At 42.0% G+C, this 24,366-nt stretch overlaps 2 protein-coding genes across 5 annotated transcripts in view; one reads left to right on the top strand and one right to left on the bottom strand.

The window, feature by feature from the left end:
* Positions 1 to 558: 558 nt before the first annotated feature.
* On the top strand, positions 559 to 6,429 carry LOC142579104 (GTP-binding protein 8-like). Of its 2 annotated transcripts, XM_075688979.1 has the most exons (7): positions 567 to 695; positions 765 to 879; positions 1,213 to 1,311; positions 3,368 to 3,498; positions 3,683 to 3,782; positions 4,426 to 4,547; positions 5,780 to 6,429. In XM_075688979.1, the coding sequence occupies exons 1-7, from the start codon at positions 613 to 615 to the stop codon at positions 5,889 to 5,891; spliced, it is 762 nt and encodes a 253-aa protein (XP_075545094.1). In that variant the 5' UTR covers positions 567 to 612; the 3' UTR covers positions 5,892 to 6,429. The 2 variants fall into 2 exon arrangements, with proteins under 2 accessions (XP_075545093.1, XP_075545094.1); XM_075688978.1 differs by having other exon boundaries at positions 559 to 879.
* Positions 6,430 to 7,638: 1,209 nt separating this feature from the next.
* The window catches only part of mesh (sushi domain containing 2 mesh), a 50,611-nt gene continuing 33,883 nt past the window's right edge, over positions 7,639 to 24,366 (bottom strand). For 2 of the 3 annotated variants that reach the window (XM_075688975.1, XM_075688976.1), the window contains 8 exons: positions 21,508 to 21,684; positions 20,219 to 20,355; positions 17,766 to 17,895; positions 16,244 to 16,392; positions 12,641 to 12,764; positions 10,895 to 11,071; positions 9,920 to 10,061; positions 7,639 to 8,827 (listed from right to left, as the gene is read on the bottom strand). In XM_075688975.1, coding sequence (XP_075545090.1) covers positions 8,749 to 8,827; positions 9,920 to 10,061; positions 10,895 to 11,071; positions 12,641 to 12,764; positions 16,244 to 16,392; positions 17,766 to 17,895; positions 20,219 to 20,355; positions 21,508 to 21,684 — 1,115 coding nt within the window. In that variant the 3' untranslated portion in view covers positions 7,639 to 8,748. The remainder of the gene's footprint in view (positions 8,828 to 9,919; positions 10,062 to 10,894; positions 11,072 to 12,640; positions 12,765 to 16,243; positions 16,393 to 17,765; positions 17,896 to 20,218; positions 20,356 to 21,507; positions 21,685 to 24,366) is intronic. The other variant, XM_075688977.1, reaches the window with a different exon arrangement.

Raw genomic sequence — 24,366 nt, forward strand, 5'->3', positions numbered from 1 at the left:
CATAATTGCACTCTTCTCCGAAACGGCGTCACCCCTTTTTCCCCGATCTGACACAAGGATGGGGGAAGAGAAGGCAAACCGAAGGACGGAAGCTCAACGGCAGAAGCTGACTAAAGCACTAATACTTCCGCAGAAGACGTCGATGGCCACGAGACAGGCAAGGGTTATTTAAGGCCGTACTGGATTCCGTGTTAATCAGAACCGCTCGAGACTTGGAGGAGAGTCACATCCATGTACCAATGAAGTCAATACAATCTTTTCTACTTTTTTTTCATCATCACGATGGCCGGCTTCGTCGTCGTTTTGATTCTTGCGGTGAATGCCCACCTCACCCGGTCGAGATCGTATCAATACCCAGTAAAGAAACGACCAAGAAACGACCAGTTCATGTCATTTATGTCATTCATGATAATTACGTCATGAAATGCGTGTTATGTCATTGATGTGATACCCGTGGGCCCAAACCTTATTATGTTTATCCATGTGAGCGATTTTTTTTACCAGAGTGAGTACACCGCTTGAGGCACGACACACCAATTCCAGCGCGGAAGGCGATCTGACCTGGCAACCTTTCTAACATGGCTGCGCCCGTGCAGATTTCTGCAGCACAACATGATGCGCTCCAGTTTTAAGCTGTGTCGATCTTTCTCTGCAAAGCAAGCTCCCAAGAAAGCAGAACTTCCGTACAGAAACAGGTGCAATGAATTGCAAAAGCATTTGCAGGTGCCGTTGTTTGGTGAAAACGAAGCTCCTTTCGTCCCCAGTGTCGCCGAAATGAAGGCAGCCGAGAACCTTTTCGTCAGCGGACCCAAACATTCACTTTCTTTCATAACGTCAGCTGTACGTCCTGAGCAGTACCCCCAACACGATGTGCCCGAGGTGACGTATTATTAATTAACCTGTAATTGCACTTGTATTTTCTTTTTTTGTTTGGGATCATTACGATTTGATCTAAGGTTTGCGCTACACTGGGCGTACTGTCTACGCTCCTCAAGATTTGCTGACCTTTTATTTTTTCTTTCCTGCTTTCACAGTAATAGGAATTCCATAACTTGCTTTCACATAGCCGGACATCAAGTTCAGTTAGTATACTGCACATATGCAGGAGAACGTCGCACAAAGCGTTTCAAATCGCGGTACCAGACAGTGGCGGGGACCGTCGGAGCCAGCCTTTCTTCTGCACATGACATTCTGCTCATGATTTATTTTCAGGCGGCCATTATGGGAATAAGCAACGTGGGGAAGTCGTCACTGCTTAAAGCCATGTTTTCTCAGGCACCTGAAGTTAACGTCAAGGTCTCTAAAACTCCTGTGAGTATAAAAAACCGCTGCCTCCTTTAGTGAGTGCTCGCCGCTTCGTTCGCTTGCCCATTGCAATTTTTATTTTCTTTATGATCCACTAAGGAGCTACTCTGAGGAGGCCAACGGCGGAATCAGATAGGCGAAACATCCAGAACAGTTTCCCACATCGAAAATCGAAAATCTGGTCATGGCCCTCCACCAACCCAGAAAGTTCCAAATATCAGTTTTGTACCAACACATAGTGACATGCGTTAAACGCGCTTTGAAAGAAGGCAGCAATATAATACCCTTACAAGAACTGAAATTTGGGCGAGATTCTAAGAATTCATATTTTACTTAAAGCGCACAGAAACAAGGAAACAACAAAGGAAGGCCAGAGAGGACGAGTGCTAGCCCTGTCTGGTCTTCCTTTCTTGTGTCCTTGTTTTTGTGCGCTTTAAGTAAAATACTTTGGTTGACAATAACACCGTCTTATGCTTTAGTCCTCCAATGATGGTACAAGCAGTTGTACTGTATACAGTACTGTACTGTGCAGTACTGTATTTTTCACTATTGAGTGCCCGCTTTGAGCACTTATCAGTGACAGGGAGGCATTTTCTTTTACTTTTGTACTATACCAGATAGTTAGTCCTATAGGCGATGTGGTACAAAGGCTACAATAATGTAAGGATTCTTTTGAAAATCCTTTCATTTTCACCCTTCATCAGTGGCCCTAGTATCACTCCACCTACATTATCACCAAGATTGGCAGTTCGGAAACAGTGGATGATACGAAAGGAATAGAATTGTACTAAATGAATTGCTTCTTTATACTAGCCCAAGTTGTCCAGCTACATGCCCGGGCAGGCTTGCATCGCAAGATATTTGACACGATGTCAGTACCCGTGCCAGTGCTCGCAGTGGTGTCACTCTTATCCACTAATTCTCGGTGCTTGACACACCGAAATTTGCTGATGACGGTGTCTTTTTGAAAAGTTATGCCACTTCAGGTCAACTGACAGGATGGGCTAAAGTCCATAAATGCTGTCAAGCAGAACCCTGTCATAGTAACAACTGGAAAATTTAACAGCAGGGGCCATGACTGAGTTTGAGGCATTATCTAGACGTACATTTGGCCGCGTGACTGTATGAAGATAGTTCTGGTGTTGCAAGAGCTTTGTCTCTTTTGATGGTTAAAAAAAATTAAATTATGGGGTTTTACGTGCTAAAACCACTTTCTGATTATGAGGCACGCTGTAGTGGAGGACTCTGGAAATTTCGACTACCTGGGGTTCTTTAACGTGCACCTAAATCTAAGTACACGGGTGTTTTCGCATCTCGCCCCCATAGAAATGCGGCCGCCTTGGCCGGGATTCGATCCCGCGACCTCGTGCTCAGCAGCCTAACACCATAGCCACTGATTTTGGTGGTTGCGTCTGCATTGCTGCAACTAAAGCTTTGCATGCTTCTGACAACTGCGCTACATTGCATCTATGTTCCTGTGGTGTGTGAAATCACTGGGTCATCTCTTTCGTAATCTGGTTTTGCTATGAAGCTGTAAATAAGCATTTCATCATGCAAAAATGACACCCGACTTTGTTAGATACAACTCTTGAGTTTGTGTCCTCAATGTGAAAAAAGAAAAACACTGCGAATCTATATTAGAGCAGTACTGATAAATATGGCACCTTAATAGACCCTTGGATAAACTTATATTCATTTTATTATAAACCTGCGATTGTCTGTGGTGTCCCTGTGATGACTGTGATTAATTCTGTGAACTTTGACACCACTGCAGGAATCTACACATGTGCACCTGTGCATCAACATTGACACCCAGTTTAATTTTTGAAAAGGTTGGCAATATCAGCAATAACCATCAATGACAAGATCATTTTGAATTGGGAAAAGAGTATGTAATACCTATCACTGAAAATCTTCCAAAACATGCCACACCAGGAACATGCCAACAGTGCTATAAATTCTCTTAATCTGTTTCTTTCACTCCCTCAGTATTTCACTTTTTCCTGTGCCATCAATCATCATCCATCAGTATATTCAAATTAGCAGCACTCTTGTATTTCAGGGACACACAAAAACGTTGAATTTCTTTGCGGTTGGCAAGAAGCTGTGCTTGGTCGACATGCCTGGCTATGGTTTCAGACAGCCGAAGGACTTTGCCCTCTTTTCATCACAGTTTCTTTCAGGTCGGAAAAAGTAAGCTTCCTAAATCTTGCAATATCTGTCCGAGCAATGAACCTATTTGCTAAGTGCTGTTTATACATTGAACAGGCCTCTTCATATTGTGTTTGATTTCACTTATTGCATTATAAACACTGCACTTGTTTCGTATATAGAATTTTCTTTTTGCATCTTTTTTATTCACTGTGGTATGTTGTAGCCTGAAGAGGACATTTCTTGTAATGGATGCTGAACAAGGTTTCCAAGATTATGACCAAGATGCCATAGAGATGCTGGAAACACTAAGATCACCGTATGCTGTAAGACCTTTCTTCCTCCATCTGGAGTGTCTGATGTTAAAGAACTCTAAATAGAAAAAAAAGTTAAGCTGTATTAATAAATTACTTTTCTGCAATACTAAAAAGCCCACTCTTATCATGCTGAGAGGCTTGCTAAGCCAGAAAATGTGCAAAAATGAGAGACTGGTGGCAACACTTTCATCAAGTTTGCACACCAGTTTGCCATGATGTCACATATTTTGACAGCAGCTAGCAGAGCTTAATTAAATGTTATCTGTGCAAATGCATTGCATTGCATTGACAATTCTATGAGAGCCAAAGACTGAACTTGCCAAGCTTCAAGAACCTTCACCGAGCCAAGCTGGCCCAAATATATAAAATGCTTTGAAATCCATGGTGTCACAGTGATTTGTCGGCACTGGGGTTCTCATGCGAAATTCAATGAATTAAACTTTTGCCTTCATTTTTTCTTCTAATAACCAATCTATTACTGTGAATTTGTCAAAAATGCACTTTTGAAAGACTATCCATTTAAACTAACATAAACTCTTTAGTGTCCTTTTAGTTAAAGAGACACTTAAAGACACTTAAAGAGAAACTCTCTAAAGAATTTGGCTATTACAACAGTTTTATTTAAATTTGGTGGTTGTGGCTTTTCTAACAGCTGGTGTTCACCAAAATTGACAAGGCCAGAAATTCCACCATACTCAAGAACCTTATGTTTGTGAGAGAGCTGCGGGACCAATACATGTCAACACTTTGCTTCCCGCAGCCGTTCTTAGTCAGGTAAGCCAAACAATTTGTAACATTTTATTTCCATACCTCTGTCAGCAGAGACAAGGTCTTGAGCCTGTCTCGGATCGCACAATTTCTGCTTGCTACTGCTCGAAATTATCTGAAAATCTTACTGGAGTTGGCTATATCAGTGGTCATTCATTCTTGCTAACATTCCCTTTCTCTTTCATTTCAATAATTAAAAGATGCTAACCATAATTCAATAGTTCATTTAATGTTATACTATCTGTTTTTACTATAACATCACAATGTTGCATTTTCTGTTATGTATTGTGTATTTGTGTACGTGACTTGAAGTTATATCTATTGTTATCTTTTCACGCAGAAGCACAATGGGGACTACAAAAAAAAACATTCTAAGAAAAAAAATCCCCCCCCCCCCTTGCATGAAGCCTGTCATTGTCAGGGGATGCTCTGCTATGGCAAACCCCTTAAAGTGGCCTGTGATAATTAATTCTTTACTACTTTCTTGATATAGAATAAGTAAATGTTTTAATGTTGAAAGATCTAATGATGTAGCAGATGATTGATAATCTTGGTTTTTTTCAGGGAAGTCAATAACTTGGAAAGATTTGTAAGCTGGCACATTGTCCCACAGCTTTGCCATTTTAAACGCTGAACTTACTGAAGTGCCTGGTATGTGTATTGCAGGGTAGGAGATTCATCCTTTTGCTAAAGTTGCACTCGGCTCTTGTGGCCAGTAGACTGCTTGACATTTTCTTTCGTGTTCCTTTCGGCAAACCAATGCGAAACAATGAAGGTAACACGCAGAAAGAAACCGAAAGAAGCTGTTTGGGGCCTTCAGTAAGCTGTTCCTTATATTACCAGTGCCTTATGCAGTGTGATTGTAGACCTCCCAGTGGCGGCATCCACAGCTATTTTATTCAGGATTGTCTAGAACAGACAAGTGCTCTAAATTGCTTCTATGCATCACACTTAGTTGCAAACATTCGGTGTTGCCCAAAGTCTAAATTGGCAAAATGTTCTTTTGCTGTGACAGCTGCATAAATTTTCTCTAAAAGTAACAAAAGATTCCAATTAAAATATCAAAAACTGGCATACAGCCACACACAAGGGTTCTTCTTCCGAGTATGTTAAGGGATATTGCCTAAAACACTATAAATCACTCCAGCCTAGAACATTTCAGCACCCATCCTGTATTTCTCATGTCGTACATGCTTTCTGCTTCCACAAACAAGTTACGACCTTTTCTTTTATTGCAGTTCAGTCACCCGTGAAGGGATTGCCTTTCTGCAAGCATTTATAGTACACATGGCTGGGCTTCTTGATGTTGAAGATGCACTGTATGCACAACCCTCACTGCGCAGCAGGTGACCGTGTCCACTTATTGTGTATCTGTATAGACTGTATATAGGCATGTATTTTTATGTTCCTGTCGTGGTATACATAAGTATTTAGGAAAACGTAGTTAGTGCTGAAGCATCAGCTGACGCTAAGAAATAATGGAAGAACTCACTTGGTTGCAACATTGCAGTGCAGTCAAATGTTAGCGACAACTTTGGAAGATAATGGTTTTCTAAATAAGGAACTGAGAAAGCAACTTCTGAGCAAGTTTCAAAGTAGCCCATTGCTATGTGCCCTGTCAGCATCAAAAGTTTACGAACCACAGGATCTGAGAAAACGCTGGATACTTACGCAGCCTTGTGACATAGCCTGCTATTCAGGTTTTCAGCCTTTGCTGGTATATGCAGACAGCGAAGTGTTTTATGGTTTTGCTTTTGGCTACACACATGAACTCCTTCAAAATTAAGAATTTTCTCAAATGCGGCACTTCACAAGCTTATGACGACTAATGCCTCCTGAATTGCACTTTGAGGGCTCTAATGAGCAAATAAAGTTAGTCAAAGTACAGTACTTCTTCTGTCTGTCCTTCTTGTGTTTAGTTATAACAGCGCAAAGGACGGTACAAAGAGATAATAAACACGAATGACAAGGTGCTGATCTGTAACTTAAGTTCATTTCATTTTAAGCACGGGGTATAAATGCAAAAGAGGGAAATGTAATCATGACGTCAGTGCAAGACAGTTCGTATCATTTGCTGCAGCCCAGCCATGCAATGCACATGGACATCCATCTAAGATTACGTCAATCGTGTTTTTCACCTATGTATTTGTCCCGTCCTTCGCACTGTTGTGACTTCAGTATGTACCTACTAGCCCTCGCCAACACCGTACCTAATGTGCCTATGTGTTGTTTGCATCATCATTTCCTGAAGATGAACTGTAATCCACCACAGTAGCTCAGTGGCTGTGATGCTGCGCTGCTGAGCACCAGATCGTGGGTTCGATCTGGCCAAGGCGGCCGCATTCCGATAGAGAAGTAATGCAAGAAAGTTTGTGTTCCATGCATTGCGTACACATTATAGAGTACTAGGTGGTCAAAATTAATCCGGAGTCCCCCACTATGGTGTGCCCCATAATCAAATTGTGGTCAAACCCGCACTGCAGTTACACCAGCACCGTGAGACCAACATCGCCTCGGTATTGATGGAAACTGTTGAGAAGCTTCGCATTCACAGATTCCCACTGTGGTTGGGATCTGCATAATCTCTTCTTACTCAGTCACATTTCTTATGTAGCTTTTATGAAAAGCTCAATACTCGATGCAAGCTATTTCATAGCATTACATGTGCACACTTAAAAAACTGGAATTCAAGGTGAATCTATACCAAGCACACATAAACATAAGTAGCCTGCTATTGGCAAAAATAAAATGCAATATTTTCAACACATCTGCTTTTTTGTATGAAACTGATAAATTCACCCCTAATCTTTCACTGCCTTTGTACGTTAAAAAGCTAAAGACAGACAGACATACATACAAAGAACTTTATTAAAAAAGGTAGAGTTGTGTAGAAATGTAAGGCCCCTTATATGTTGAATCCAGTACACACTTCATTAATGCATCTCAGCCCCTTATCGTTCATTTCATTAGTTATGCAAGCTCATGTAGAAGCTTGCGAGCCAAATATTCACTATGCTGAACCTTCTAATGGTGATTTAAGCTTTGTTTTGTATTTTTGAGCTGTACTTGACACATGTACATGCAAAAATTAAACAAATGGTGTGTGTTATACTTTATTTAATCATCATAAAAAGTTGACATGTTAAAATACATAAACACTATGTGACATTCCACAAAAAAATTGTTGCAGCTTATGCGGCTACATCCACGTATGTAAAAAAAAGGAAAACTATATGTATGCATGGTGAAAGTTAGCATGTTATGTTGTACAGTTATTTTTTATGTACACTACATGGCAGTTTCTCAAACGTGCAGGCTCTTGGCCTTGCCATGGTTTGTTCATGGGCATATGTGTACATACAGCAGTGATATTAACTGAACTTGACTGCAGCTGTCAACACATAACCACAATTGACTCCAAATATTGCAGTACTGCAGAGTACCTTGTTTCTTGAACTAGTCCTAAGTAAGTTTCTTTACACATACTCAGACAAGCCCTTATTTTGTGTGTTGTACCCTTTATGTATGTTGCTAACAACCATTTATTGGTCCCCTAAAGCTGACATGGGCCACGATTTTGTAGCGATGTCTTTTCTCGATGCTAATGCCTTTCGCGCTTTTTGCGTTGGTAACTGGCAGCGTTCAACGCTGCACCCCGGGCGGACCCGGGTGGAGGGCCTCTTGACCACTCACAAATGCGAAAAGCACAAAAGGCTTTAGCATCGGGAAAAGACATCACCACAATATCGCGGCCATGGTTGTTTAAGCAAGTGATTTCGTCTTCTTGGCCACAGGAGCATTTGCTTCATGCATAATGTGGCACAGTGCACATATAATCACATTTAGCATGGACATGCTTTTTGGACATCTTAGTATAATTTGTTGAATGAGCAGCCACATGTCCACCTTAAATATGAGTGCCTATGCACTATGCTGATGTAGGTATCAATGTCTTCAGCTGAAGCCGAGATTACCTTACCTCTGGCACCTGCATCATCTTCCTGGATGTGCTTCGTGCCATGTGGCAGCTCTGGAATTGCATGTTCTGCTAAATGTAATAAACTAGCACGTGTCACCAAGTCTTCGCCATTGGCATAGATGCATGGTTCATGAAGTGTCATATGTCAACCCTGGAAATGGGAGGGTGCTTATGTACAAAATGCTATTTCTTCTGCTTTTGTCCCCGAGTGGTGGTGCTTTCTTGTGCTCAGGTTGCCGTCTCGCTGACTTTCTCTGGTGCTGGACCGTGGTATGTCTTTGCCCTGCGCTCTGGAAACTTACTAAAACTTGCAGGAGAGAAAGAAAAAAAAGGAGATTTCATTCTTAGTTGTTTGGTTTGAAGCTGCATATGCATGGAAGAGCCTGCTTCTCAATTAATGCAAATGAACTGCATATGTGGACATGACCGGTTAAACCTCAACAAAATATTCCAGCTCATCAAAAAAACTTAGTTGATAGTTGAGCACTATCGACTTATTCCACGTACACCACCTACGACTTATTCAAGTTAATGGTCACTGTGTTCAAGAGCAGAGCTGCTGCACAGCCTGCTAGAACTAGTGCGGAACTATATGGAACTAGTGCGGCATCCTTAGCACTCCAAGACTGGAACTTGAAGATCAGATTTTTTGTTTCCCATAGCATGGGATGAGGTTCAAGGCCCATTGCATGGCCCCAATCTGGTAACACATTGAATAGCTTCATAATTTAAAGGGACTCTAAAGAGAAGTGCAATTGATTTAATTTGTAAGAACATTCCTTAAAAGCTCTGCATTTACCTTTCTTTAGAAAATAAGGAAGTTATGTTTTAACGGGCAAGAATGGAGAGACCTTCCTTTCTGAATTGTACTCCTGAACTGTCATACCGATCATGCCAGTCTGATAGCAGATTCCATGGTATTGTTTAGGTGCACATGGGCCATTTTATGAAGAAAACTTTCCAGAGAATTGTCAGGTTCAGTCTTTGCCAACTCCATAATGCATTGTTAACAATTAAACTAGTATCTTGCAGACACTGCGAAAATCTATGATGTTGAGGAATTTCGAAGCGACACCACCATCTGTCCCATTTTGATGTTCTCTTTGTCACACCAAGCCTCGATTCATGGTAAGACTGGCCTATTAGCAATTCCAAAAGTGTACTTGATCAACCTTAGTTAAATTAACATTTACCTTCAGTGCCCCTCTAAAAAATGTGCAAGTTCATGATACCCAAGGTAATTCGCGTTACAGATTCCAAATGAACTGGTCATTACCATTTACAAAGTTGGCACACAGTTTAGCACATCAGTTCACCTTTAATGCTTGCAGGCCTCTAGAAGTACCACAGCTGCCAGTCCCATACGTGCAAAGAGTATGTTACCAGAATAAAAACTCACTCTCCGTTGGAGCCTGTGTAGTGGCTGTTTTTGTGTCTGTTGCGCTTGAAGAAGCAGAAGAAGACAATGCAGAAGATGAGTGCAATTGGCAGCAGGATGCCAAGGGTTACGCCAGCTATCTTACGTGCGTAGCTGGCATTGCCTGGAAAATAAAGCAATCGGTGAATCACTCTCTTGTGTTTGATGTGAATACTACTACAACCAGAGCTGCCCATTTCATGCATGTCAGTTCCAGTAAAATAGGATGTCAAGAATACACTCTGCCCGTGCCTGTTGCCTGGCGGCCATTAAGATAGAGCCAGTAATTATGCATGTTATGACCTACAGCCAGAGTTTCTGACTTAGCCCATTCTCTTGTTGGCAACAAGGCTGCAGCTTTCATGGTTAGTTATATACTATATTGAGCCACATAATAAACTTTGGGACAAGCCTTACCTGCCAATTAATTTCATCATGACATGTTAGTTTTGTACATATCATTTCACCTCTGGAGAAAACAGGATTGACTGATTGGTACATAGCTTGCTTACTTATAGCTCTTTTTTTTTCTTTAAAATAAAACAATGAATTACCTATATGGGGAAAAAACAAGGTGCAGGCACCATAACTCATTCTTAGGCAGTGGCAATGAAACGGTTTTAAAGAAGGGAAACAGACTGAGGCAGGGAAGCAGGTTTAATGAAAGGAAAGAAGGAAGTTGCAGTATGTTTACAAGGCCTATGGTTCTGTTTCATGTAGGTTTAAATTGGGCCACTTAATAAGTATCACAAAACATTAAACAAGCAAACGTTACGCAAAGAACATTAAATGCAAAGAGTAATAAAAATCTTTGCTGTCTGTTTCACTTGATGATGGTTGGCAGTGTATCCAATATATAGTAGGCACCTTTATTTCTTCATCCCTAATTATGCACAGTTTCACAACGAGTGTGACTGCTGAAGTGTTAAGTTGGTACACATAGTGCCAAATACTCACTGATGCAGACGACATCGACGCCCCAGGACCATAGGCCGTACTCTTTACACTGCCGCACCTCATGTCCAACGAGACGGTATCCTTCATTGCATGTAAATCGCACTGTTCGTCCCACAAAGTTTCGAATCTCACTCTTGCGGCCATTGGCAGGCTTGTCGATGGCAGGACAACGGATCACTGCAGAAACACGGGAATGAAAGTGGATTTATAAGTTCCTGTACACCAGCAATAACAAAATGTGATCATAAAATGTACCAACAGAAAGTGAAAATACATGCACAGATGAAAGATGCATTGTCAGTGATAAATGAAAGCTGTGAAAGAAATCTTAAATCGCGACACTGAAGTAAGAACTTCAGTAAGACTGTGCTTGTTGTGGTGCAGGTACTCCGGTTATACCGAACTTAAATGTGTGGTGCTCGATTGTTTGTCGGGAAAAAAAGGAGTTGCACCTTTGTGCATGCTCCATGAACAAAATTCTTCCACCTTTGATGCATTTCCTTTGTCAACAATAGTACGCAAGCCATTTGGAAACTGAAAATCTCAAATACTTGGCAGCCTAAGTGTGCAGACTGTAGTTAAAAACCTCAGCATAGAGCAGACCCAGTGCTCAAGGGCACGTTAAATTATAATGCCACAAAATTGCTGGTTCCATGGTTGGGCCACAAAGTATCGTAAATGTTTCTCATCTTACACATTTTTAAACACTTTGTGGGTAGCTGTATGTAGCATTCACATGCAACTGCAGCTGGCATTCATTAATTTATTCTTGGTCTCTGCCTTTTAGTGCGTTTTACTTCAACTATGTTCTAAAGTTCATAGAGTGCCCATGTGTGTTAAGCACTTATCTTAAACTGAACGTCAGAAAGTTCAAACCGATTATGCTCATTCCTTGGGATTGACTTAATAAAATTCAACTGTATTTCTTATTTAATGTACTCATGTAAAGTACTGTATATACATGTGTAAGTCTCACCCTTATGTGAGGCCCAAACCCCCAATTCAGAGTGTGATAAATTGGAAAAAAATGTTTCACTAAATGTCACGTGCATACTTGCACGCTTTTTCATTCCCTTAAGCCCCTACGAAATGGCACTTGTCCATGTCCAAAGAATCAGTTTGCAACTGTAATTGTGTTCATAGTCAGCTCCCAGTGGTTACATTTATTTGCATAGCAGTCTGAGTGCAGTTAGAGGCTTAAGCTGGCCTGCCTCGTGTAAAGCTCACTCCTGGCAAAAATGCATGAAAAAAAATGTGGGGGCCTTGCACAACTAAATACGATACTTGCATAGAGTCACTTATTTACACTTGCATTTTTGTCAGAGGAAAAACATGTCATAATCTGACACGTGCAGGAAATAATTCCATATAGTGCACTCACCAGTACTAGTATGAGTGGCTTTCAATGTGTTTGAATTGAAAACCACATAATCTTGAGTCACTCTGGTTATGCTATTCATCTCAGCATGAGGTTTTCTGATAAAAGTAGCCCAATCCACTGTGAGCTTTTAAAGAAGCTTACAGCCACTGGATTGGTTGCGCATGGTGATGGATTCTGTGCATATTGGACTACTAGATTATGTGACTCACATCTGTGCCAACGTGTAGCACTAACAGTCAGCACCCACCCAAGAAAAATGGAGCACCTTGTTTGTGGTAAATTATAGTGACTTGGGGATAGGTAAGGGGGGGGGGGTGCTATTCGGCAAGTAAATGGGAGAATTTTGGTCTTCTCAATGTTTGTACCTTGCTCACGGACTTCGTTAGCTGCGGCATAAACTGCAGCCTCATTAGATTTTGTTGTGGCAGCATATCTCTTGTCTCCAGTTACTATGAAGTCGTATATGCAGGCCTTTGACCCAGAACATGTCTGAAAAGGAAACAAAAAAAGAACGCTGGTTTAATTTTTAAAGCTGTCATGATTGTAACATTGACATCGCATTTGTTTAGCAGTTATTACAGTTTAGTACTCAGGACGAAGTAGTCTGTGCAATTTTTAAAGCAAAGCTTTCTTTCTCTTTCTTCTTTTAACATTTTTTTTTCGCACTCTCCTGGCCTTCTGCTGACCGTTGCTGCTGTTGCTGGCTGCTGCTGTGGTTTTTGCAAGTAACTCACACATAAAAAATAAGAGGTACTTGTTCGATGGTGGGATCGAACCTTGGTCTCCCAACACAACAGTCTGATGCTCAAACCATTCATCATCATCATCAGCCTGGTTACACTCACTGCAGGGCAAAGGCCTCTTCCATACTTCTCCAACTACTCCGGTCATGTGCTAATTGTGGCCATATCGTCCCTGCAAACTTCTTAACCTCATCCGCCCACCTAACTTTCTTCCGCCCCCTCCTACACTTCCCTTTGCTTGGAATCCAGTCCGTAACCCTTAATGACCATCGGTTATCTTCCTTCCTCATTACATGTCCTGCCCATGCCCATTTCTTTTTCTTGATTTCAACTAAGATGTCATTAACTTGCCTTTGTTCCCTCACCCAATCTGCTCTTTTCTTATCCCTTAACGTTACACCCATCATTCTTCTTTCCATAGCTCGTTGCATTGTCCTCAATTTAAACAGAACCCTTTACGTAAGCCTCCAGGTTTCTGCCCCGTAGGTGGGTACTTGTAAGGCACAGCTGTTATGCACTTTTCTCCTGAGGGATAATGGCAACCTGCTGTTCATGATCTGAGAATGCCTGCCAAACGCACCTCAGCCCATTCTTATTCTTCTGATTATTTCAGTCTCATGATCCGGATCCACGGTCACTACCTGCCCGAAGTAGATGTATTCCCTTACCACTTCCAATGCATCGCTGCCTATCGTAAACTGCTGTTCTCTTCCAAGACTGTTAAACATTACTTTAGTTTTCTGCAGATTAATTTTTAGACCCACCCTTCTGCTTTGCCTCTCCAGGTCGGTGAGCATGCATTACAGTTGGTCCTCTGAGTTACTAAAGCAAGGCAATATCATCAGCGATTTGCAAGTTACTAAGGTATTCTCCATTAACTCTTATCCCCAATTCTTCCCAATCCAGGTCTCTGAATACCTCCTGTAAACATGCTGTGAATAGCATTGGAGAGATTGCATCTCCCTGTCTGACGCCTTTCTTTATTGGGATTTTGTTGCTTTCTTTATGGAGGATTACAGTGGCTGTGGAGCCGCTATAGATATCTTTCAGTATTTTTACATACGGCTCGTCTACACCCTGATTCCATAATGCCTCCATGACCGCTGAGGTTTCGACTGATTCAAACGCTTTCTCGTAATCAATGAAAGCTATATATAAGGGTTGGTTATATTCCGCACATTTCTGTATCACCTGATTGATAGTGTGAATATGGTCTATTGTTGAGTAGCCTTTACGAAATCCTGCCTGGTCCTTTGGCTGACAGAAGTCTAAGGTGTTCCTGGTTCTATTTGCGATTACCGTAGTAAATACTTTGTAGGCAACAGACAGTAAGCTGATCGGTCTATAATTTTTCAAGTCTTTAGCGTCCCCTTTCTTATGGATTAGGATTATGTTGGCGTTCTTCCAAGATTCTGGTATGCTCGAGGTCGTGAGGCATTGCGTATACAGGGTGGCCAGTTTTTCTAGAACAATCTGCCCGTCATCCTTCAACAAATCTGCTGTTACCTTATCCTCCCCAGCTGCCTTCCCCCTTTGCATAGCTCCCAAGGCTTTCTTTACTTCTCCCGGCATTACTTGTGTGATGTCAAATTCCTCTAGACTATCTGTTCCATTATCATCGTAGGTGCCACTGGTACTGTATAAATCTCTATAGAACTCCTCAGCCACTTGAACTATCTCATCCATATTAGTAATGATATTGCCGGCTTTTTCTCTGTTAATGCATACATCTGATTCTTGCCTATTCCTAGTTTCTCCTTCACTGCTTTTAGGCTTCCTCCATTCCTGAGAGCATGTTCAATTCTATCCATATTATACTTCCTTATGTCAGCTGTCTTACGCTTGTTGGTTAACTTGGAAAGTTCTGCCAGTTCTGTTCTAGCAGTAGGGTTAGAGGCTGTCATACATTGGCGTTTCTTAATCAGATCTTTCGTCTCCTGCGATAGCTCACTGGTATCCTGTCTAACGAAGTTACCACCAACTTCTATTGCACACTCTTTAATGATGCCCATAAGATTGTTGTTCAATGCTTCAACACTAAGGTCCTCTTCCTGAGTTAAAGCCGAATAGCTGTTCTGTAGCTTGATCCGGAATTCCTGTATTTTCCCTCTTACCGCTAACTCATTGGTCGGCTTCTTATGTACCAGTTTCTTCCATTCCCTCCTGAAGTCTAGGCTAATTCGAATTCTTACCAACCTATGGTCACTGCAGCGCACCTTGCCGAGTACCATTAACCATTAGGCCACAGCAACTGCATGTATGATTCTCTTATGCCAATGTGAGGTAGGTCTTTGAGATGATTCATGTGTGCATCATGTTGTGTATGACGTGCAAGAGGTGCACCAGTTTCTATTAGGCCACAAATGCAAGAATGAAATAAGCGGACCTTAACACTGTCCTTCGCATCGTACACCTATCCTGTGTACACCTATCCTCACTACTTGTCACTCTATAGACATCCCTTTCTCCCTTGTGACATAACTGTGTTGGCTTCTCACAGTATGCATTCACATGAACTGCTGTTTGCATTTTGGCATAGCTTGTGAACAGTGTAATGCATGAACATTGCACGGGATTGCGAAATCCATATGAGGACAAGTAAAACAATTGTATGCATCACATTTAATTCGATAGCATTTAATTAACCTCTTCACAAAAGCTTCACTTCACATAGATTCTAACATGTGCTTTTGATGTGCTTAATTTTTCTTTTAGGTTGTTGTCATCTAGCCTGCACTTTAGCATTTTTCATTATTGGGATTTACTAGCTACAGTAAAAACAATAGCTTCAAATACTTGTTCTTATTTGTAAAGATAGCACCTTGTTTGATAAAACTGAGTGCAAATATTGCTTGCTTATTCAAATATAATGAGCTTTAAGCACCCATAGGGTTTAATGGCATGAAATTTCTAATTCTCTATCAAGGCAAGTTATTAGACTATTGCTTATGACAAGTACAAAGATTACTTTTATAAGCTCACTTCTGGTGCTTTTAAATGGCTAGTGTGACTGTACAGTGGGCACCATTCTTCCTAATATGACTCATTTCTTTATGGGAGTTATTGTATTGTAACCATTAACACAAAGTGAATTCCTTTTTATGTCCAGCATAAACTTATCTGCAATTGTAAATTGAATATCTATGTCGTTGTGACATTTTCACAGTCATGACCTTGCTTGAGAGCTTGACATTTTCATAGTACTATTTATACTGTTGGACTTACATCTTGAACGTCCTGGGGCCGGTATGTGAAATTCTGTGGTATTCGTGGAGGGTCTTCAAGGTACGGCAGGAACGACTGGTCATCGTAGTGACCAAACTTGTAGCCCATTACATCATGGTTGAACAGAGAGCTTGATTCATTTAACCTCCCTGCAAAAACGTCAAGCACGAAAATATCAGCGAACCAGTCATTGCCAACTTGTCTAAATTTGTATATGCCCATTTCTCCTTTGACGCACAAACTAATTTCACTAGTTAGCTTGAAGGTTGTAATTGAGCTATTAGCTCATTCATAGCTATGATGTCATAAAATAGTACTCCATTCTAAGATATTTTCATTTGTTATTGAAATGTATACTTTTATTGGTTATTATGCATGTGAGAGAACAAAGTTATTTTTCAGTACTGCTTAAAAGGAAGCATTAGCTTTGAGCCAGCTCCAATTTCTCTATTCAAATATACATTTTGAAATGCTTTCTTAGACAAGCAAACACATTTTAATTAAGTTTGTTGCAGTTTGGAGAAAAAGCTGATTTCTGCTGACTGTTGGAAACAAAATGTGTGTGTGCGCGCGCGCGTGTATGTGCATGCGTGCCATCCTTAAAGCACACACACAAAAATGAAGGATGTTTTGCATCTGCCCACCTTGGCTCTTAGTGGCGCTGGCTAACACTCCTAGGGCTATATGTAGCAAACCTAAATATCCAAGTTAGTGGGTGAATTGATGGCCGTCACTGTAGCACAATTGGTAGTGCAACATATGTGTATGCCGAGGTTGTGGATTTGGCTCCCACCAATGACAAATTACCTTTTCGTGCACTTTTGTTTACTTTTGCTATTTTCCGCATTCCAGTTTCGACCACAGTTAATTTTCCTGACGCTTTCCTTGGCATCATTGTCTACTGGCTTCAAAAGATCATGATATATATATATATATATATATATATGTATACACACACACACACACACTTATTTTTTGAAGCAGACGTGTGAGGCATTAGTTTGCAGTGCTTATATGAAATTATTACATTCTTTATATAAGTTCTTCAAAAGGCATACTCGTAATTTAGTGGTATATTGCAGAGCAATATATAATATATCAATTTTGTCTGCTTTAGACGTTCCAGTAGTTGGGGCTTACGAAAGTGTGATATCATGGTTATATTTCTGAGTGATATTTGTAAATTTCATGCTTAATTCCTTTGAAATTCTCAAATTTTTGGCATGTCTTGTAAACAGAAATGTATGGCCTAAATAAAGAAATATACCTCTCAAAAGTCAGCAGATTCTGACTTTCGCTTTTAAATGCAACATGCCTCATCAAAATTGGTTCATAGGAAACTAAACAAATGTTTCTTTGTTCCCATGTATTTAGATAGGAGCTTCCTAAGCATGCGTCCTCTTAATGTCACTTGCAAGGCTACGAATAGATTTTGCTAGTGTTATCATCAATCTCTGCTGTGTATGTTAAAGCTTGATGCACTGGCAATAATGTGAGAAAAATGTGCAGTTTGAATACTTGCATAAGTTGCCAAACTGATGGTAGATCTGTTCTAATGTTGCTGTGATTGGTACAAAGGCGTTTCCATGTGGAGGCATAAAGTCATTCTCTTTTCGCTTGTCCCAGTATCCCAGTAATCCTCTTGTGATATTCTGGAAGGTAAAGAACATGCAGCTTTACACAAATGTGCACACGCTGGCAGTCATAAATAAGGTATAAGATTGCCAACAATAGCCCTTCAAAGAATTCTCTTCATGAAAATTGTGGAGGACGACAACAGTTGCGACAGCAATGTGTGGCTGCCCCACTTTCACATTGCAACTAAGACAACAATGGTACGCGTTGCAATAAACAACTGCCATTGCACATACTTATCAGGAGAAAACATGAACAGAATGGTTATCAATGCACTGGAACAAGGGCACATAGAATAAAACCGAGCAGAGGGTTATGTGTTAAGCCTATGTTTTGAGAGAAAAGCAAAGGGGATGGCTTCGTGAAGGGTCGCCTGTGAAGCCTGGCTGTATGACCTAATGCTCCAACCTAGTTTATTTCCTTCATCCATGATGTGAATAATAGCTAGCAGTTAAATCAAGTATGGAATTAAATGTTATTACGTAATGCACCTTGCTTCTATAGTGTGCATCATAATTGCAACGCAGGTGTCAAATGGCAAAGCAATCCTGTACATTGAAAACTCAAATTGCTAGGTTGGTTTTGAGCCACTATTCATGCAGAACACACCTGGGTGATTTCTTGCACTACCTTCGTCCATTTTAATTGTTTCTATCTAAGGTTCGGTGTTTCCTCTTTAAACCGAGTAAAGAAGAATGATAAGGTAAGCTAATTTTCTTTTTCCTTTTCATATTTCGGTTTTAAGCAAGAAATGGTCACTGAAGGCAATTTTTTGGTGAACTAAGATGGTAATCATTGAACAGCTGCTAGCTTAATTGCATTCTAATACAAGGACCCTGTTGAGGTCAAAATCACACATTAACCTTCTGCCAAACTAATGAAACATTTAAAGCGCCCCTCACCAGGTCTGGCCATTTAGAGCTGACAAGCGCAGAGCATACAATGCACGCTAACGATTGTTTTTGCAAAAAAATACACCACTATGCGCTGCAGAAAGGTCTGAAATTTCAATCCACACGCCGTTTTCCCTTTCCCTCGCGGCGACCACGCTCCAAGAGGGATGGTGACGTCGCGTTCCTGCGCCTACGTAGTCGTGTTCGCAGTGTGATGTCGCTCGTGGTGACACGTGACTTCGAGAATTATTCAAGGCAACATCTGCTATTTGTGTGATCTGTTGCCTGAATTGACGAATTGAAGTTTAGAGAAATAATAAAACACAAACGGAATGTCTGCATGTTTTTTGTTTTACTTCGCACCGAAGTAAGAGAGATGTTCTTCCGCTTCGTCTGCTCGTTCCCACTGTTGTGCAGTCACATGTGCAGGCATGGAAACAATGCCATTTGCTACTGTGTTCCAGCACATGATCGTGCTCTGCGATCCGCTTGTTCTGCCTCAGTATTTGTGTAGCATTGAATTATACCGCTAGTCATGTGTCCTTGTGCACAGTGCACAAAATCATGCGCTACGCGAAACGAGACATCACAACAGTTCGCGCTCAACGCCATCAGCGGAAGTGCGCAGCGCCGAGAAAAAAGACAGAAGAGAAAAAAAATGAAGGTGGGGCTCATGGCGTATGCGTCATGCGAACCTTGAGGTCCAGTAGGGAGAATGCAGGGAAGGAATTTCACTTGCGGAGGCTAGACGGGGCGAGTGGAGAGATTGTCTCGCTATGCAGCTCACCTTCTGAAACTATGGGTTCGCGGGACTGAAATATTTCTATCTCGGCTATTAGTGAGCCAATTTGAAAAACTTTTGCAGCAGAACGCTCCCTAAGGGACACGTAACAACTTCCGGCGTATAACCAAAATTTGTTATGGGGCCTGGTGAGGGGCCCTGTAAGGCACAGACTGCGTAACATAAAAAATCTTTGTTCTCCTTGCGCCTTTTAATTTTCGATGTTTGGTTACTCCTCTGCAATGATTCTTAAGACAAAGGCGTGTAAGCTTAGTAATTTTTTCTTGGTCAGAGTTTTGTACCTGCATCATGTTATGAATCAAGTCTCATTATATATGTGTTAAAAATTCAAGTGCATGTACTCATCGCTGTACAGTGTTGTGCCATTTCTAGGCTTTTTCTTTAGAACATTGTTATTCCTTTGTACTGGATGCAACTATAATGCAGACTAGCAGGATCTGCAATGACACTGTGCTTTTTAGGACCAAGAAAATTGGCAAACATATATTTGCCATAACAAACAAGATGGTGAGCTTGATGGGAAAAATTGTCCACCGAAAATTAATTTCTGGGTGGGAGTAATAACAAAGAAGAACATGCACCAAATTTTGGGAAAATAAGAGCCGAAAATGCTCAACTGGTATCCTTCACATGGCATGTACTCACAATGAACTCCACAGGTAGGAAGACATTCATAGACAGCTGTTCGTCCTTCACCAAGACTTCTACTCCAGCACCAGAGTCAAACATGCACACGACCTTGGACATGTTGTAGTAACCAGTCGGTTGGTAAATTGTTACACCTGGTTTGAGAAAAAAAGAATGATCAGCAATGAGAAAGTGGGATATCGGAAAATGAAGCTTGTGTGCTGCCACTATCTGTGCACACTAGCTGTCCTGTTATTGGCATATAAGTACAAGAGTTGCATCAGTAACCATTGCAAGGTTTGATGATGGCTGATTAATTCATTTGATTTATTTTACAATATTGGAAATGGGTACATTTGATGAGAACATACAGAAAGAGGTCAATTAACTCAAGGCTGATTTGGGACCTCTTGTAACTGGTATATAAGTATGCATAAATGGTGGGATGCAAAAAATGTGCATGTTCTTAAACTTAGGTGCATCTCAAAGAACTCCAGGGGGCCAAATTTAACCTGGAGCTCTCCACTAAGTGGCTCTGCTGGCACAAGTATTGCTTTGCCATGTCAAATTGAATAGATCTGTTAAGCTCTGAGGTGAACCAATAGCTTCCTTATACTGTCTTCTAAATAGCACAATTTACCTGTCATCGCATTGCTGAAAAGAAGGTGAGAGAAGGCAGTGAAATCATAGTACTCATCTGATGCATTTTGTAGGCCAGTGGTGTTAGGGATATATGAATGTTAAGACTTTAAACAGTGTTTGTAATCTGTTATCACACTTTATGTAATAAACGCTGTACAGAATTGTCTTTTGCTAGTCGTGGCCAGAGCAGACCAGCCTATTTACTTGCTTTGTTTGTTTCATTGCTTTCTTGTTTGTTTCTGTATTTGTTTTCTTAGCTTGATCTTTCTCATTGCTGTCACATCATCTCACACACAGAGGCACTGCAGCTGTCACATATATAGAGTAATTAAAGAGACGGAAAGTGGCTAGCTCCCATTATCTCTTCTATTGTGCCTGCTTTTTCCTCAGTCTCTTTCCTTTTGTAAGTACCATAACACACCCATTATTGTTTTATCAGACCTCTTGCTATAGTTATGCTCTTGTATGGTGGTACATGAATAATGAAGTTGGACTTCATGCTTTCTCATTTGTTCCCGCCAACTGTACTTATCCATCAAGTTGAATCGACTAGATAGTCTAACTTTGAACATTATAATAAAGAAAGAGTTATCTGGTGACTCTATTCAAATTTTAATGGGACAGCCAGATTCAAAAGAGCTTGTAGGCAATGCTGGTGTGCATACCTTTGAAGTGCTGAATGCGCATGGTGTCGTCCCAAAAGTAGATGAACTCATTGTCAACTACCAGGTAGAGCTGGTAGATAAACCTTGCCGCTAGTGGACGCAGGTGAATCTCCACAGTCGAGGACGTGTTGTCGCGGACTGCAACAGCACTCAGGTAGGTCCCATTCACCACGCGATCTGCGTGTGAGCGTTAGCATGGTACTTAAACAACAAGGAATGCATCTTGAAAGCTTGCAAGTATTGTAAGCACGGCGTCTACCAACCGGGAAAACCGGGAATTCGCAGGGATTTTGAATAGTCAGGAAGTACTCAGGGAAAACTCGGGGAGTTTGTGCTTCTATCAGGGATAATTAGCTGCAATTTTATTGAAAGGGAAAGAAAGGTGCCGTAATGCTGGCTCGAGTAACAGAGAGGGATCGTGACGAATCGTCTCTTGACGCCGTGTCGTCGGCTGGACGAGTTGTCAGTGTGCAGTCAACGACCGAGTTTCCGGACACCCGATAATTCGGACGGCTTCGGGGCACCACAGCGTACCCCATACAGTCAACGTATAAGAAAGTACGAAATTTCTAACGCAAGAGTCCTTCGACGTCCGATTTTCCTTACTTTTTGCCGTGACTGCAGGACCGAAATGGCATTAATCAAAGCCACCACCATCGCCATTTTGATTATGTCGCCGCCTCGATCCGGCACTCTCGCACGCAGATACGCTGGCAGCCGCAGGCACCACCGCGGCAACGCTAAGCCTAGCTGCTTCTACGTTCGCTCTTAAGCTTCTTGACGTTCTGTGCAGTGTTTTTCATTGAAAAAAAATCGCCGCTGTCAGCAATGGCACCGACTCCGCCTTTGTATTCCTCGCGATTGGCTTCGAAGCTCGGAAAGCACGGCGCGTTGCATAATTCTGATTCCCGAAAGTCAGCTTCACCCCACTACAGTAGTGTTACACGGTGAAGCATACGCGAAAGTATTGCGGTGAAGCATAAGCGTGGGAAGAGGCAATTGTCACGGGGAACAGTATGTATTCCTTCAATATACACGCGTGCACCCGCCATCTCCTATCACAGTACGAGAACCGATATGCCTAATATGTGAACTGGCAGACCTTCAGAGCTTTTTCGGCTGTGCCTCCAGCGAGTTTAGCCCTTAAGGGCATTAAAAGACGTGCATTCATTTTTCTTTTTCGAACTGCCGATTTTTCGGACGTTTTCGCGGCCCCTATAGGGAGTGCGAAAAATCGGACGATTACTGTGCAACTGACCATGAGGATGCTTGAAATGGTCCGTGGGGCGAACGCGCAGCGCAAGCAGGACCAAAACGGAGAGGACCTGTGCATTGAGGAATTAACGAGAAAGAAAAGTGTGCCGCCGTTTCTTTGAAGGTGCTTGAGCTCAAAAAAACAACGTGTTGGCTGGCACCGAGATGCAGGTGTCCTTATACAAATCAAAATATACTCTTTAAAGCAGTTAAATACAACACTGAGGCGTTGTGCGTGGGCTGGGAGTATGTCGGGTCAGTTGAGGTTACCAGCTGTTGAGAGAGAATCTCACTTGTGACAAAGTTCGGGTCTCACAGCAATCAGCTTGCTATCAGTTGATAGAAATAGATCATCTTCGGAAATATTTGGTTCTGTGTGCCTCTCATTTTTATTCGTATTAGGGAATATTCGACAAAGGGGTTTACCATATTTTTCGAATATATCTTTTTTTATCTGTGCATTTTACTAACCTCTCCCTTCTCTTTTCTTTTTGAATAAGATAAGCACTACTCCTAACTATTCGAACTGTATTAAGTCGTTTTTTTGACATGCTTACTCGAGAGTGACAGCATCGGGCGACATGGTGTCAGCCCGTCTTGACATAAAACAATGTTCCGTGTCACTCAGGGAAAGCCTGGAAAACTCGGATAATTCGGAAATATCAACTTAGTAGACATCCTGTGCAAGATTATACACACTTGGATACTCCAATGGGTCAATTTAATTGTTACCCATGTTTGACTGGAATGCGACCGCCCAGAAAACCAGACCTACTTCTTTAACGTTTCTGTCTCTTTTTTTTTTTTTTTAAGCGAAGTTCTCTTTGCCTCTTCCTTCGACTTTACCACTGCTGCTGCTGCTGCTGTCCGGCATGCCGCTAACGCCGGCCACGTCAGAACATAGTTGAGACGGACACCACTAACACCGGCCGCGTCGGGATGTGGTCGAGATGTGGCCAGTGGCGTAGCAACGAGGGGGGCCGGGGGGCCGTGGGCCCCGGGTGCAAGGGGCCAGTGGGAGGGGGGGGGTGTCATATACGTCTGGAGACACCCCTCTTTCCGCGGGCTACACCCGAAGGGGGGGGGGGGGGGTGACAGAAGACCTATGGGCCCCGGGTGCCAGACGACCTAGCTACGCCACTGGACGTGGCCATGTCACAAAAAACATAAAAGGCATGCGTGGTCGGTGTTTTGTTTCACGACATTTGTTTATGAGCTGTCATTCTTAAAATTCCGAGGAAAATCTTTGTAAAGATTGCAAGACAAGGCATGCGCCACGTGGAGAGCCTGCGCGGTTGTGGTTTAGAATTATTATTCGCCGAGCGACGCCCGCGGCGTCGACGCCGCATTTTCTGTGACACGGGGCCCTTAACGCTATCGCGTTAGTACATGACAGGAGTGTGGCACAAAGGAAGGACGACCAGAGAAGCCCGTGTCAAGATTTACGCCGCGTCGCATCTGCACAATGCCCACTGGGCGCCTAACTAGGCGTGACCCCTCTCAAATGCTGTGCAGGAGCTGCCGCGCTTGTCTCCGTGCTCACCCGCAACGACAACGACAGTAGAGGAACGGGGTGGGGAGAACGTTAGCGATCGAGCGAATACC

This window comes from Dermacentor variabilis, chromosome 4 (genome assembly GCF_050947875.1).
Source record: "Dermacentor variabilis isolate Ectoservices chromosome 4, ASM5094787v1, whole genome shotgun sequence".
Lineage (NCBI taxonomy): Eukaryota > Metazoa > Arthropoda > Arachnida > Ixodida > Ixodidae > Dermacentor > Dermacentor variabilis.